Here is a 16,949-nt window from a genome sequence, read left to right as displayed (position 1 = left end):
GCTAAAATTAAAAATTTTTACAAAAACATTTTGTAATTATAGATTTTTGGTACCGTAAATAATTGATGATAAAAGTACTACAAAAAAGGAATTCTTTTTTTTGAAAATTTAACAGGTATGTTGAAATTTAAACACACAACACCCACGACGGGTTTTTTAAGACTGCGAAGATTTCGTCTTCTATTCAACAGAGGATGCAAAGTGGTAGGGAACAGAAGCTCCACCCCTTCGCGAGAGAATTCTAAAACAGGGGATGTAAAGGGTGAACTGTTTTTTATCTACAACCCATTCGCTAGCATCAAAAGGGAATATTATTGTCAAGCTAATAGAAAAAAAAATTTTCAAAATAAAATCAGTCGGTACCAAAATGTGATCATAACTGCCTCACCAAAAATGGTGATTCGATAAAAATTATTAAAAAAATCTCTTTTTGATCCCATTTTTTAAATTATTGTCAAAAAAGGATTGAAAAGTACAAAATAAAATTAGCATCATTGACAATTTTTTTCAATCTCTTTGCTCTGATCTGGGGGTATAGTAAAAAGTGTGATTCTCGTGAAAGGGGTGAAATAGAAAAAGGGGTAAATAGAAAAGCGGTGCACACGAGAGGGGACCACTGAATCAATTTTTTTTATGAAGGTTCAACATTTTTTTTACTATAAGCTTCTCTATTCGAATTAACAGGAAATTATTATAAAAAAAGAAAAAAAATATTTTCTGTTAAAATTTTTTTGAAAATATTAAACTAGTTTCCAAACTTGACTAAATATTTCAAATTTATTTTTATTTAAAAAGAAAAAGTCTTGCAGATGGAAAAATTCAGACACAAAAAATACAATCATTTGTTGACATAATATGATGTAAATTAAACGAAGGTCTTCAGTGGACTGAAGCACCCTTTCCTTGAAAATGTTTTACGTGTATGTAGAGGCTTCAATTCCGTCCAATAGAACTCCAGAATCCGCCAATCCCGAAGAGAACCTGCTTCATTGGGGGTGGTCGAAAAGAAATATAAGTTTAAAAGCTCTATTGCCGTTGGCTGTGAGGAGAACAGTACCAGCCTCTCTCTCTCTCCATTTGTTTTCAACCAAAAGAGTTAAAAAAATATTTGTTTTTGAAAAAAGTATTCCTATCTTAATCAAAATTTGTTACCTCTAAAAATTAAAAAATTTTTTTTTTTGATTTGTATGTTTCTTATTTTAAAAAAATTTAAAAAGAACTAAAAATTATAAATTGCATTAATTATTTACAGAAAGCGAAAATAATTTTGTCTTGTAAAAATTTATGTTCATGAAACCCTAAAATCGAAATGTTATAGTATAGAAAAGTTTTGAATCATCGATTCTTAAAACTCCCCTAAAAGACTATTGGGAACCCTTTTTTTTAATATATCTATCCCTTTTTTTATGAGGCAAAGGGGTGAATGCTCTTTACAAAACTTACCAAGAAGGGTTGGTGAAATTTTTTAAAAACTTATACAAATATAATGATTTCGAACATTTACAGTAGCAACACTAATATTTTCTAAAAATCATTCTGTCTACACAGTGGTCTGAATCTGCAATTTACTGAACGTTCAAAAAAGTGTAAAGTCCTCAGATTTTGTCGAAATCTCGCAATTTTTTTTTAAACACTCCAAAATAAATTTTTAAGAAACTTAAAAAGGTTTAAAAAAAACCCATTTACCATCTTATGATGTTAAAAAGGTTTATTTAATTTTATTTAATTCTTGAAAATAATAGACAAGTCCAGTTTAATTTAAAAGAAAGTTTCTAAAAATTATGTATACATTTACTAAACAAATTATTACCTACTTTTAAAATTTCGGGATTCAAAAATAAATTTTTAGGTATCTGATGATGAGTATTTTATTTATTCACAAACAATATTTTTTGTAAATATTACAACATTGTACTATCTATACCTAATATAAAGTTTAGATTAACTTCTTTTGTGCAAGAGTATTGATCTTGATCATTTCCTTGAATACAGTAGCCTAAAATTTGAAAAGTTACACTTTGTTATGAAACCATAATTACATATTAATTTTGTTACAGAGCTATTTACTTACGTAGAGCATCTGTTGCATCTAAAGCACCAAAATTATTCCCTCTACACTTATATTCGATGAAAGTTCTTTTAATAGTATAATTTTCTCTTTCAGCACTGATCTTTACTTGAAGGCAATTCTCTGAAATGAATAAAATATTTAATTTCACAAACATTACTTTTATTACTATTATTAGCTTTAATATTATTACTGATATATAAAATCACTTTTTTACTTTTAATCAGAATTCTCAAAGATTCATAGAAATTTATGAAGTATTGAATAAAATGTCTTGTAATTTATATAAGATAATTTAATTTACTTGTTGTTTCTATATTGTACAAATGGTCTAAAATTACCCATAGCTTCTTCAAATGTGGAGAAAGTTTTGTTAAATATGAGTCCATACGAATCGCCAGTTGAGGTGACTAATGTAAAATCTAAAAAAAAATGTATTAAGTGAAATGCACAAAATTAATTTAATTATAATAATTAGTAACTAATTTTATATAATATTAGAGCAAGTGTATCAATGTCTCCCAGAAAATTATTTATTTTATTCTCTACTTAAAATGTAGTTTTAGTGAATCATGTAATATATTATTGACCACGAGCGAAATTACCTTCATATTTGCAAGTAATTGATGGACTTCTGCCAGACAAGGCTCCTTGATCATCACAACTTTTGCAGTTACAATTGATTAAAACACATGAAATAAAAAAAATTAAAGAAAAGGCAAATTTCGTGAGGAACATTGTAAAATTTTGAAAAAAATTCTAAAGCAAAGATATTTCTTTCAAAAAGAAAGAACGTTTTATGATACAGTTTAAATTTTTATAAGTGATGCATCAAATGGAGTTGAACTAGTTTTTATACTGAAACATGAGTACATTGCTTTATGATATTTTACTTTATTGCGTAAAGTACACAAATAATTGAACAGTTGTTCAGAATTTGAAATTTTATTAAACTATTTTTATTTCAACCGGAACTGTTTATCAAAGTTTAAATAATTTACTTTAGTCTTAAAATTCTTTAAAAAATGTTAATGTAAAAATTCTATTTTTCTATATCTAATAATTATAGCTGAAATATTAGAAAAGATATTTCTCATAAGAACAGTCTCTCTCGTTATTAGATTCTTTGTATTTAAATTTTGTTTATAAAAATGCCGAATTTTTTAAAAGGGTTCTTACAGAGGTAGGTACCATTTTTGAAATGTGACAAAAATAATCTAGAAAGAGTGTGCCTAATATTATGTTTTGGTAGACAGGTCCCTTTCACCTTGAAGCTTCACATATATTTTTAATAATTTAATAAAACATTTATATTTTATTATACCTATTTAACAATTTATTAAAAATTTATTTTTATTCATTATTAAAAAATATAAAATAATTAAATTTGAATAATGCTAATAATGTTATTCGTTAGAATAAATATTTTTCATTTTCTGTCTAATTTTAAACTATTTGTACAGCTGTTATTAGTTATCAGCAAATGAAAATTCAAAAACAAAACTAAAATTTTTTATTTCTAACTTTGTGCTTATGAGGCAAAAATTAGAACAAAATATTTGAGTAGAAAGAAAATATGAAGAAGAAGAGAAGAAATAAAATTAAGAAATCAACGTTGAGAAACAGTATAACGGCAGCGAAATATTCTATTAAATTTTAAATTCGATGCAAATGCAGAATAATCTACTATTAAATCAGCACTTCAAGATGCTTTAATTCTTTTTCTAATATAGATGTTGTAAAAAATAAATGTTACGCAGATAATAAAGAAATTATTATACCCTAAAGAAGTTATGAAATTAGTGATATTAAACCCTATACTTTATATGCAATGTTTATTATTTTTCAAGCTTCTTATTATAGAAAAGAATCACAACTAATTTTATCAAAAAAAGAATTTTTACAATACACTCCTTTAGCTGTCGTGGATTGTTCAAAACAAAACATATCCTTACAACATGGACCAGTTAATCCATGGAATTAGGAATTAGGTCAAAACAAATAGTATATCAACCCTTGGTTAGAAAATAATTATCATTCAATTCGTTGGAATATTGAATTAATAATTACTAATTACCATAACAGTTTTGGAACAGTTACGTAACGATACAAAATGAAGCTTACTTTTCTCCCTAATTTTTAACTATTTATTTGTCTATACACCCGTCTTCAGCCTACAATACTTGGCTATACAAGTGTTTCTACATAATATTTTTTTTACAATTTTCTTACTACAACATTATTCTAAGTTTTGCATCTACAGAACGACTTGAAATTAGGAGTACTCGCATTTGCATGGACCACCCATCTAATGAGTTTCACTTACAATATCACTTTCACATGTTAAGAAACTAAATCTAGGTTGGATGTCCATAGAAAATAATAGAATTGACTGGAATTAAATTTAAACGTATTTTCATGCCCAATTTTATTTTTTATTTGTAGTCGGAAGTGGAAAAATGTTGGATATTCTCCTTTTCGCCAAACTTCGCCTGGAATAAGAAGCAGCATAGGTTATTCTTACAATCTGCTACCTTATGGCCGGCTTCTCCACACTTGAAGCACGCAGCCGACCTATCTATTGCTTGTCGATCTCTGCCTATATGGCCAAAGTCAATGCACCTATGACACCTTGTGACTATAACTCTTCTACTAAAACGAGGATACACTTGATAAGAGACTGTTTGTAGTCTATACAAGTAGAGTTTCAATTATAACGCAAACAATAAACGATGGTATCAAACAAAATTCAAATAAAAATAAAACACACAAACAATTAAACTCCAGACGGCTGATAGCAATAATATTCCTTAAAATTCAAAATTTCATCGATCATAAAAATCAGTTTTTTAACAATAGTTGGGTCATTCGATGATAAAACGGAGATCCAAAATGTTACGAGGTCTACATTTGAAGGGATTGTAAAATACTTTATCCGATACCAATTGTATAATGGGCATTCAGCTAAAATGTGATAAAATTCATCCCCAACAATTCCACAAGTGTAACATGTAGCGGGACTATTTGATAGTTTGAACTTTTTCTTTCTTATATAAATATGTGTCACATGTCTATTCAAAAGTCTAATTTGAGAAAATACACGTTTAAAAAAGAGAGGGCTACGTTGGTATAGAAAGTTCTTACAATTAGTATTGTCAGTAAGTATTAAATTGGGGTAAATTAAAAGATTTTTAGATTTGCCGCAGCTATGAAAATCGCGTTGAGACAAAAATTCTTTATATTTCTAACTCTTCTACTAATTTGCAGGATACGAAACCAATCTTAACGTGCCCTATTTCCTCCAGTTTGTGTTAGCGTTCTCTTGGCTGGTAACTACGACAGCGAGCTTTATTCCTCCCTTATTTGGTCCCAGAACCGTGACTTTTCTGCTTCTGGTACCGTAGATAGATAGTTAATCCAGGGCCACCTTGACGTCGTCCTGTTCCTTAAAGATGTCCATATCGCGGATTTCCAGCGTAGTCTACCGGTCCGCCATCTGCACCTTATCTAAGTCACCGATTACCTTTGTCAAATCTTCAGCTAGCATCCTCTTGTTTGAAGACCCTCCAATTTTAATAAGGATGTCTCCCTGCTGAGTGGGTCTTACTCCCACAACTCTTGTCTAACTAGCCTTCAGGTCTGCCTCTACCCGAACCTTCCGCAGCACTGTGGCGAATGACGTTCCTTCATACTCACTTTAACGATCATCGTTTGTTGTTGTCTTTTCTTGCTGCCTGAACCCATCTGTGGTGCCTTTTTAGTCCTCTTGCCATCAGTTTTTTTGGGGGGATCCTTCATTTTTCTTCTTCTTTAAGCCCTTCGAAAACTTAGAAGTTAGAACTACTTCTCTTCCGCTTCTGAGCATCCAGGACAACGTTACTTAACACGATTGCGTTACAGCTGTTGCGTCTCAGCCTTAGGTCTTGGCGTGCTTCTTCTGACCAGTCTAGTCCCTGGTAGAACATCTCATCTCTTGTTACAAGGTATTTGTTACTGAGACAATAGCGGTTTGTTAGTATCTCTTTCTTAAATTTCCAAAGTTGATTTGATTCTGGTTGCGGCTCACTGTATGTGATGATAATAAGGCGTGGTGACGAATTTCCACGATATTGTTAGCGGCCAGAGACGAATTTATTTACAGGTGATTTGCCGTCGTTAGAGTGATAAGGAAGGATTTATCAGATTTGAGTGACCTTAGGACAAGGACAGGAAAACCGGCGTCTCAGCTGACCAGTGAATTACAAGCATAGTGATAATGATTGTGGTTTAAATAAAAAGTTATTTGAATACGAAATCGAGTGTAATTATTATTATGTGTTTAATTGGTATACATCATTAGCACCCTACTATTAATTCAACTAAAATGTAGTTTGAAATAAAATCAATGTTTTATAATTAATATTTAGAGTAATGTTATTATGTTGATGAAATGGAAACAAATCTATTTATAAAATATATGCATTGAAACGAATTCTTTTGCTTTGGAATTCAAATTTAATATAATTTTTGTTTAAAGAAATTATAATAAATGACGTAAACTTATTATTTTATTATTAATAAAAACGACAAACTAGGAAAAAAATTATTTTTTAGGAACTATATAGACTTTGCCTAAAAAAAATGGGTAATTATGAAATCATTAGGAAAAAATGGAAATTTATGAAAAAGGTGTAATTTATAGACAAAAAAATAAATTACTTTTATTCGACTCATATTAACAGTATTGCGTTATTAATTTTTCTAATTCGTCAACAAAGCGCTGATGTTTTTTTGAACTCTTTTCACACGACAATATCCATTTCTTAACTCTCCTTAATGAATTTAAAGCCTCTGTGGAAGTAACTTGATCTTCATCGTCATCCTTCACATCCTCTAATTCATTCTTCCATGTCTCATTAAATGTCATTTCACTCTCATAATTCTCTGTCGGCGTTAAGGGAATATTTTCTTGAAATTCACCGTCTATTCTAAGGGGATCATCCAACAATTCATCCTTTCTCTTATTATCCAGTGTCAAATTTATAATTTTCTCATCCGTCAGTGGATCCCAACCAAAATCATCACGTATCTTAAACCATTTGACAATAATTACCTTGTCTTTCTGTAATTTTCTTATCGAACAATCGGCACCTGGCGAAAGGCGTGCAATCAATTTATCACAAATATCATCGGGAAATGATGATAATTCGTCAATGAGATTATTAAAGAATACTGTTGTGTTTGGTTTCACTGTAATTACATCGGATGTATCACAATAGTTATCTAGAAATAGTACCCAAGCTTTACGGAGAATTGAAGAATTTAAAGTCTCCCATGATGAGGCGAGAAATGTAAAACATTCCTTTAGAGTGAATGTATTCCAAAATTGATCAACATTTTTTAATTTTGCCTTAAACATCAGAAGGAGGAGATTTCTTTTATAGATCTTTACTACTGTTGTCATTAAATCTTGCTCCATGGGTTGTATTACAGATGGTACGTTATGTGGCAAATTTATAACCTCACATTGACTGTGTACTGCATTCAGTTCATCAATATCCGAATGACATGGTGCATTATCTATAATTAGAAGTATTTTTCCAGATGTTCCAGACGCTGTCCGATGATTCAGAGCACTTGGAATAAATACAAACTCATACCTGGAAAGTAGGTTATCAATTAGTATCAAAAGTCAAGAAACCAAAAACACTAGTAGGTACAGATATCAAAGAAAAAATATTTAGTTTATACTAAGTACCAAAGTTTGAATATTTCCTTGCTCATCCTGGCATTCTTTTGACCAGCATAAGTGACATTAATACTTGTGAGGAAATTCAAGCGATTATGTTTCGTTTTTTTAGTTATTAAATCCTTTAAGCAATTTGACATTTTAGCTTCTCCGATAATTAAAAGAGGAATTTTATGATTACCAGTAGAGTTCGAGGCAAATAATGCTGTTACACGATTAGAAACATCATCATCATGACCGGAAAATTTGATTTCTGATGTTTCTATCGACGATGTACAGAAATCGGGAACCTTCCAATTAATACCGGTTTCATCCGCATTATAAATATTCTCCAACGAAAGATTTTCGGAACTAATTTTTTCCTTTAGAATATTGGAAAAATATTTTGTTCCTTCGGAACTGTTGTATTCCTTCTTTTGAAGGTATTGAATTCCACAACGTTTCTTAAAGTTATAAAGCCAAGAGCTACTTGCCTAAATAAAAAAATTAGTATCAATAAAAATTGTCGAAGAATTTAGAAAATATTAATAAAAATTGCAATATTAATTATTTTATATGTATATCTAGTTTACTAACTTTGAAAGATGATGTACCATTAATTTTTCCATGGAAAAATAATGCCTTATCTTGAATCATTCGTCCGGTAATTATTTCCCCTCTGTCTCTTGCTTGCTCAAACCATTTTTCCATAGCATCAACTAAATATTTTTCATTATTCTGCCTTAGTGTTTTTCTAATCATCACCGAAGAAGAATTGCTTACTTTATTTTTTACAATCTCTGGATTCGGGAATATTATACAGCAAGTAGCATCATTATTAATATCACAATTTTGTTCAGTACTTTTTTTTGGTGTCTCTACTATAAATTTTTTTACAACTTTCGATTTTTTATTAATATTTCGTTTCATTTTTCAATTTCTCTAAATTTCCATCAATTAACAAATACGGATTAACTTACTTTTGTCGTCTGCTGTTGTTAGTAAATATTAAGCTTGAAACACCTATAAATTTCAAGGAAACTTGAAGTAGTTATAAAATTCAACTGTGTAGCGCTGCGTTCGACTATTTCTAAACATCTTCATTGATCTTCATCAACAGTTGAGTTAAATTAGAATAAATTCCCTTCTAAACTACTTTTAAAGCAGAAAAATTTGATTTAATAAAAATTAGGCTATTTTTGAAGCACATAAAAACCAAAAATATGGTTCGGTTATATAATATCAAGGTAAATAAATGTTATGAAACTGAAATATGCGAGAGAGTCAAGGCGACTCGACACGAGTAAATGGTGAAAGTTAGAAGCACAACAATCAATACGACATATTCTCTGTAGGAGTTAGCAGTAACTATATGAACACGCTTTTAAGTCGTTACTCCAAACAGCATGTATCTGTCAAACTATACAATTCATAAAATATTTACCTCGACTTTTTTTTAACGTTTTTCCGCAAACTACTTAATGTTAAACAAAAATAAAAATGAGACGCAAAACTCTATCGTGTATAGAGCAATTTGAACTTTTAAGAAAAGTAAAAGATGGTGTACCAAAGGAAACAATTGTTCAAGATTATGATATTTGTACATCAACATACTATAGAATAATTGAACGTAAATCGGAGATTTTAAAAAATACCAACAATTTTGAAACAAATAGAAAATTTTCGAAAGCAACTAGTGCCAAATTGTTAGATGATGCTGTTATAAAATGGTATTTACAAGAAAGAGACAGAGGTAGTACACTTTCAATGGCAATTATTCAACAGAAAGCTCTTACATTTGGTAAAATGTTGGATATACCGTTGCATAAATTTAAAGTACGTATAGAAAATAGAAAATAAATCCTCTTTTTCTACTCTATCAACATACTTCTCTTTCTTTACAGGCAAGCAATGGTTGGTTTCAAAGTTTTAAAAGAAGACACTGCATTACAAATATTCAAATTAAAGATGAAGTCGTATCAAATGATTTTGGAGCGGAAAAATTTTTCTACTGTGTTCTAAATCAAAAAATAGCTGTTGAAAATTTATCAACCGAAAATGTTTATAATGCTGATGAGACTGGTATTTTTTGGAGAACATCTCCATTTTCTCAACAGTGCACAATGGAAATGAAATATCAAGAAACAAAACATTTGAATAGTCATATTACGGCTTTATTTTGTTCGAATTTCAATGGTAGTCATCGAATACCTCCGCTAATAATTGGAGATTCCGAAATGTATGGATATTTAGAGGATTTTTTTACTGGTCATTCAAAGGATAAACGGTTAAAATATAATGAAAATGTTAATATCATTTATGCTGATCAAAATAAATCATATATGGACAGTGAACTCTTTATGCTATGGTAATTTTATTTCATTTCATTAATGATTTAGAATTTAGATTTTGAAGTATATAAAGCTGATTAGGATTAGAACAAATGTTTTAAACTTTCAGGTACACGGATATTTTCATTCCACATGTCTTGGCACATCATAATTCGAGAGGCAAAACGGGAAAGGTGTTATTAATTCTAGATAACGCACCATGTCATCCAGATGTAAAAGATTTAAATTCAGTACACCAAAATTTTGAAGTTATCTACTTACCGCGTAATGTGTCACCCAAAATTCAACCCATGGAACAGGGTTTAATATCAACAACAAAAATACTTTATAAAAAAAATTTACTACAGTCATTATTAAATTACAAGAAGATACCATCTTCTGATGAATTTTTCAATCATTTAAATTTTCAGGATTGCTTAGACCTGTTAAGTAGAGCTTGGTACGGTATTGATTCAATTAGTCATGAAAAATATTGGAAATCACTTTTGGGTGATCCTTCCTTTAATGCCGAGAATTTTACATTTAAAAGAAATTCAAATGAAGATTTCATAAAATCTTCCGAAACGTCTAATGATAATTTTTTTAAATTCCCCACTGAAGTATGGAATCAATTGATTCAATTATCACCACAATTAGAATATTCTAAAGAATTGTTCATTAAATGGTTTGAAAAACACTACAGTGACTGTGGATGGGAAGCATTAAGTGATGTTGGAATTATAGATTTTGTAACAATAAAAAAGAAAAAATTGGTGATAAATAACACGGAATTTGTTGAAATATCAGATAATCCTGAGGGAAATGAAAATAATTGTGGAACAATAGAAGCAATAACATCATCAGATGCATTTGAGGATATAATAACATTTGATGATTGTTTAAAAATGGAATGTGCAAAAAGTGACAATGAGGAAAATGAAAATACTGTTGAAGCTGAAAAAGCAGAATCAGTAAGAAGTGAAATTGAAGAAAATGTGGGAAGCAAGATAATAGAATCTACTGTTAAGAGTGAAATTGAAATAATTGATAATATTGTGGAAAGTACGGATTCACAGCAAGTCACATCATCAAATGTATTAAGAGATGATGAAACAAATGAAATAAGGGAATTACAAGAAGTATCATCAACAGAAGCACATTTGGGACTAATGACATTTAGAAGGTGGATGGAAGCTTCGGGAAGAACATCAAAGAAATATTATCGTTATATAGATCAATTAGAAAATCTTATAACGAAATAGGATTTTTCCAATTAAAGTAGATCTTCACAAAATTATTTTTAAATTAACTTATATGAGCTGAACAAATAAAAATTATCGAAAACTATTTTTTTTAAACAAAAGAAAATATAAAGAAGTACTAATGTATTTTATTATGAACTCAATAAACAAATTGCTATACGCTTAGTTGAATGGTAACTTCTGCAATCAGAATCATTCATTTCAACATTTCTCATAATACCATACTTTATATTTCTTTTTACTTTTTCAGTACTGGGCACCAATGGCTTTTGATCCATCCCTGATGATTCTTAATGCAACATGCTTTATCATTTTACATTCTATAAGTGTTGATAACACGTAACAACAATGTTTTCTGACTTACAAAGAAAGTTATTTAATTCAATGCGAAAATTGTATTTTAACAATTTAAAAGTAATGGATTTTTCAACAAATGTCGAACATAAAATAAAGGTGCGTAAATACTGATAGATTTTATTCCAATATTTCTTAACCAATAAGCGCCCAGACGAAAAATTTTAACTGTCTTTGATAAACCCGTTTTCTACGAAAATGCAAACAAAAAACTTGTCATGTATCTCTTCTTAAGTAAAATTTATTCCTCTTTCAGATTCTGGGGTTAAAATTTTTCTGTAACAAATATTATAAAAGTTATAAACAATTTATTTGAAAAAAACCAATTTACGATAAAAAATTTCTTTTCTCTGAGAAAAAGCAAGATTCTCTCAAAAAAGCTCAAAATATTGCTACCATTAGTTACGCAAACACTTGTTGCGACCAATTTTTAATTTCAAGATGGCGAAGAAAAATGTTAACAAATTAGATGTTTTTTGTAGAAATTAGTCGCTATATTGGATCCGACATTTTGAAATTAAAAATTTTAAAGCAAATTTATAATCAGCGATTATAAAAAACCCCCATGAGACAAAATTCAAGGAAATTAGATGGTTTTTGAAAGAAGTAGTCGCCATATTGGATCCACCATTTTGAAATTTTGAAATATAACATTCTTAATCCAAGACCCCCAAAAAAAACTTAAGAGGAAAAAGGTTATCAGTTCTGTTAAAAAATTTTGAAGTTATTTAGCAGTTCTTCAAATTGAATCCCTTTTTGACGGAGAAACAATTTTTTTACCTCTTTTTTATCATATTTTTTTAGTAAAAAAAATAGTATTAATTATTATACATTTTGTCCACCATATTGGATCCACCATTTTAGATTTTTGAAAACTGGCATCAAATTCGTTATTCGTTTCCGCCATCTTAAAATTAAAAATTACTCGCTTTATAGGATTCAAAGCTGAGGATCCATGGATAATAATTTGACCTTCAGAGAGCATTCACTTGCTTTATTCCGGTGAAAATACGAATGAAAAGAAATTTTATAATATTTATTGCAGGCAAATTTTAACGGCATAATCTGATAGAGAAATAAATTTTCCATTAGAAAAGTTTAAACTTGTGTTTCTGATTTACATGAAAAAAAGTATAAAAATTAATTGTTATTTTTTTTATAAACTGTAATTAGGGATAGAAATTTCTAGTTTTTTCTCAACTGTACAATTTGTTAAGAGTAAAACATCTATTAATGATAGAAAATAAATTAATTAAACAATTAATTGTTGTTATTCTTTTTATAAACTGTATATTTATAAAGCTAGAAAGAGGCGCATGATTATTCCCCAAATGTCATTTGACCGAAACTGTCATTTTACCGAATTGCATTTATCTGAACTGTTGTTTTAACGAAATGTCACTTTTGCTAATCGACATTTTTACGAATTGTCACTTTTGCGAAAAATCATTTTTGCGAAATATCATTTTTACGAATTGTCATTTTTACGAATCGTTATTGTTCCGAATCGTCATTTTTTCGAATTGTCATTTTTACGAAATATAATTTTTGCGAATTGCCATTTTTACGAATTGTCACTTTTTCGAAATGTCATTTTTGCGAATTGTCATTTTTTCGAATTGTCATTTATGCGAACTGCCATTTTTTCGAATTGGCATTTTTACGTAATGTCACTGTTGCGAATTGTCATGTTTGCGAAAATTAATGTAGTAAACTTGTATGCATATAAATAGATTTACTATAACAATTTTCGCAAAAGTGACAATTCGTAAAAATGGCAATTCGCAAAAATTATATTTCGTAAAAATGACAATTCGAAAAAATGACGATTCGGAACAATAACGATTCGTAAAAATGACAATTCGTAAAAATGATATTTCGCAAAAATGACTTTTCGCAAATGTGTCAATTCGTAAAAATGTCAATTCGCAAAAGTGACATTTCTTTAAAATAACAGTTCGAATAAATGCAATTCGTTAAAATGACAGTTCGGTAAAATGACATTTGGGGAATAATTTTGCGCCTCAGCTAGAAATTATACTAGTTTCTTCTCAGTTGTGCAATGTTTTAATAAAATATCTACTGATGATAAAAAATTAAAAATTATTTATTTAAAAATTAACTTAATTTTAACTTCAACGTTTTCAGGAAGGTAAAATTAAAGTAGATGGTATTGATATTAATTGCGTTCAAGTTGGAACCGGAGAACATCCTGTATTACTTTTACCAGGTGCAATGGGTGAGTAGCAGAAAGTATTAAAATATTTCTTTTAAATAAACTTATCAGATTCTTTGGAATGTAAATTAATTTTTGCAGTGAGTTAAGTTAAGAGCCAGCCAGTTAAGTTAAAACGTTTCATTTATTTTTATTTTCCTTTTATATCAATCCCACATAACCTTGGATTTGCGGAATCCAGAAGATTTCCCAAAAGTGCCTATGCCAAAAAAATATGTCAGGCCTAAACTGTGACCATTAAAAGAAAATTAATTTCTTTTAAAATTTTTAAGGTTCAGCATGGACTGACTTTAAACCACAGATAGAATGTTTATCCAGAGATAAGTTTAAAATTGTGGCCTGGGATCCACCTGGATATGGAATGACAAGACCTCCAAACCGAACGTATCCTGAAAACTTTTTTGAACTAGATGCAATGTGGGGATGCCATTTAATGAAAGCTCTTGGACACTCAACATTTTCTTTGATTGGTTGGAGTGATGGTGGTATCACTTCCTTAATTTTAGCTTCCAAGTTTTCGGAAAACGTTAGAAAAATGTTAGTACTTGGAACTAATTCTTTTATTTTACCTGAAGAGGTTCAAATTTACAAGTGTTAGTATTTTTTTAATCAATATATACAGTACCGGCCAAAATTGTCAGTCCACCCATTTTTGAAGGAATGAAAAAAATTTTTTAACATAAAATTTATGAAAACTCAAAATTTTTTTGGTTTATATTTTGAAAGACAATAAAATTTTGAAAAGAATAAGACCTCACAGAAGTTATTTGACCAAAATTTGTAGAAGATGTTCTTAAAAATCGTCATTTTCAATGTTTTACAAAAATTTGAATAACGTCTAAAATAATGAACGCTTTTTAATAATCTTTGGCTTATTTTAAAGGTCGTTTTCTACGGAATAAGCATTACTTATAGGCATTAACCTGTAATTTTTTATTTGGAATAAGCATGACGTCAAAGTTGGACAAAAAAATTAGAAAAATTTGAAATAAATTTTTTGTACTAAAAACTATTCTAGAACATATATAAAACATGATATGGTGAAGATTTTTAAAGAAAAGTTAATAAAAAAATATGTTTGAATTTCAAAAATTATTTTTCTTTTAATAATATTATTTCAAATTTTTTGAATTTTTTTGTCCAACTTTGACGTCATGCTTATTCCAAGTAAAAAATTACAGGTTAATGCCTATAAGTAATTTTTATTCCGTAGAAAATGACCTTTAAAATAAGCCAAAGATTATTAAAAAGCGTTCATTATTTTAGAAGTTATTCAAATTTTTGTAAAACATTGAAAATGACGATTATTAAGAATATCTTCTACAAATTTTGGGCAAATGACTTCTGTGAGGTCTTATTCTTTTCAAAATTTTATCCTCTTACAAAATATAAACCAAAAAAAATTTTAGTTTTCATGAATTTTACGTTAAAGAATTTTTTTCATTCCTTTAAAAATGGGTGGACTGACAATTTCGGACGGTACTGTATATAATTTTTATTAACCTAATCCCAAACTACACCCACTTATTAACGTTATAGCTATTAGAGATATTGAGAGTTGGTCAGCAAAAATGAGAGATCCTTTCATAAATTTATATGGAAAAGATTATTTCCAAACAACTTGGATCAAGTGGGTCGACACAATGATTGTACTATTTGAAAAAAATAATGGCAATATTTGTAATGAACATCTTGCTAATATTAAATGTCCAACATTAATTGTTCATGGGAGGAAAGATGTCTTAGTTTCTCATGAGCATCCTCCATATTTGAACAAACATATCAAAAATTCACGGTGAGTACTATTAATAAACTATAGAAATATAAAAGTACAAAATATTAATATTTCAATCAAAAATATTAACCGTCAATGTTAAAATGGATTTTCAGAGTAAAATATTTTGAACAAGGAAGCCATAATCTACATTTAAGATATTCCGAGGAATTTAATGCTTTGGCGACAGAATTTATTTGCGAAAAGTCTACGTTGTAAAGAAAAAGATAATTATGAATATAATTCTATAAGAAAGATTTTTATTTTTATGACTTTTAATCAAATCTGCAAGGCTCACTTTTTTATTTTTATCGAAACCAAATCTGTTTGTCGCACCTATTTATTTTGATCGCTTCGAATCAAATCTGCCCAGCGCACTAGTTTTTATCAAATTAAATTCAGTTCATGCTAATTTCCATTCATTGTTTAAAAAAAATAATAATAAAAAACATTTAATGTAAACTTAATGTAATTATCTCTTCAGAGAATTTGTATACCTATAAAATCATGACTATAATTTATTTATTTCAATTTTTTAATTATTCAGAAATAACTGCAACGAATTTTATCACATTTCTTTTAAATAATTGAAATCATGTGAAGAATTATATTAATTTATGAAAATAATTGAATTCTTGCAATGAATTTTATTACATTTTTTTTTTAATAATTGAATTCTTTTGAGAATTTTTACCAAAATAGTTGATTTTGAAAATATTTTAATTTTAGCGAAAAATTTTATTATTTTTGAAATATAATTGAATTCTTGCAAAAAATGTTTGAAAATAATTACATTTCTCCTAGAATTCATTTGAAATTTGTAAAATAAATAAATAAAATTGTACTAAAAATAATTTGTCTCCTAGGAAAAATTGTATTATTTATGAAGAATTTTATCAAAATTTTTAAAAATAATTAAATTCTTTCGTCCGAAATTTAAAAAAATTTAAGAATAAATGCAATTTTCAATCATTTTATTTAAAATCTGTTTAAAATTATTGTATAAAAAATAATTTAATTTCTGAGATAAGCTTTTGTTATTTATAATAATAATTGAATTCTTGCAATGAATTTTATTAAAAAAAATTTTTTAAAGAATTGAATTCCAGTGAAGAATTCTTATTTCTGAAAATAATTGAATTCTTTGGAAAAATTTTATTAAAATTTCTTAAATAATTGAATTGCTTCGAAGAATTTTTTATTTTTTACAAAAATAAT

The 16,949-nt window shown here is 28.4% G+C and overlaps 4 protein-coding genes and 1 long non-coding RNA gene across 5 annotated transcripts in view; 2 read left to right on the top strand and 3 right to left on the bottom strand.

Annotated features, from left to right (window-relative positions):
• Positions 1–212, bottom strand: part of LOC122509169 — a 117,391-nt gene extending 117,179 nt beyond the window's left edge. The window contains exon 1 of the long non-coding RNA XR_006302316.1: positions 54–212. This is a non-coding gene — a long non-coding RNA (uncharacterized LOC122509169). The remainder of the gene's footprint in view (positions 1–53) is intronic.
• A 1,786-nt stretch (positions 213–1,998) lies between these two features.
• LOC122509230 lies at positions 1,999–2,806 on the bottom strand. The gene is made up of 3 exons (XM_043623103.1): positions 2,674–2,806; positions 2,410–2,490; positions 1,999–2,191 (listed from the first exon to the last, which is right to left on the bottom strand). Exons 1-3 carry the CDS (start codon positions 2,804–2,806, stop codon positions 2,064–2,066), a joined length of 342 nt encoding a protein of 113 aa, XP_043479038.1. The 3' UTR covers positions 1,999–2,063.
• Positions 2,807–6,742: 3,936 nt separating this feature from the next.
• On the bottom strand, positions 6,743–8,775 carry LOC122509153 (jerky protein homolog-like). The gene is made up of 3 exons (XM_043622974.1): positions 8,373–8,775; positions 7,806–8,269; positions 6,743–7,707 (listed from the first exon to the last, which is right to left on the bottom strand). Exons 1-3 carry the CDS (start codon positions 8,703–8,705, stop codon positions 6,783–6,785), a joined length of 1,722 nt encoding a protein of 573 aa, XP_043478909.1. The 5' UTR covers positions 8,706–8,775; the 3' UTR covers positions 6,743–6,782.
• Positions 8,776–9,163: 388 nt separating this feature from the next.
• Positions 9,164–11,544, top strand: LOC122509151 (jerky protein homolog-like). Its single transcript, XM_043622973.1, has 3 exons — positions 9,164–9,611; positions 9,680–10,143; positions 10,236–11,544. The coding sequence occupies exons 1-3, from the start codon at positions 9,276–9,278 to the stop codon at positions 11,365–11,367; spliced, it is 1,932 nt and encodes a 643-aa protein (XP_043478908.1). The 5' UTR covers positions 9,164–9,275; the 3' UTR covers positions 11,368–11,544.
• A 138-nt stretch (positions 11,545–11,682) lies between these two features.
• Positions 11,683–16,193, top strand: LOC122509154 (valacyclovir hydrolase). The gene is made up of 5 exons (XM_043622975.1): positions 11,683–11,820; positions 13,870–13,960; positions 14,230–14,550; positions 15,497–15,752; positions 15,848–16,193. Exons 1-5 carry the CDS (start codon positions 11,716–11,718, stop codon positions 15,948–15,950), a joined length of 876 nt encoding a protein of 291 aa, XP_043478910.1. The 5' UTR covers positions 11,683–11,715; the 3' UTR covers positions 15,951–16,193.
• Positions 16,194–16,949: the final 756 nt, after the last annotated feature.

This window comes from Leptopilina heterotoma, unplaced genomic scaffold, assembly GCF_015476425.1.
Source record: "Leptopilina heterotoma isolate Lh14 unplaced genomic scaffold, ASM1547642v1 Lhet_6, whole genome shotgun sequence".
Lineage (NCBI taxonomy): Eukaryota > Metazoa > Arthropoda > Insecta > Hymenoptera > Figitidae > Leptopilina > Leptopilina heterotoma.
The sequence above is the reverse complement of the archived record's forward strand: the minus strand, read 5'-3'. Positions and strand labels throughout refer to the sequence as shown.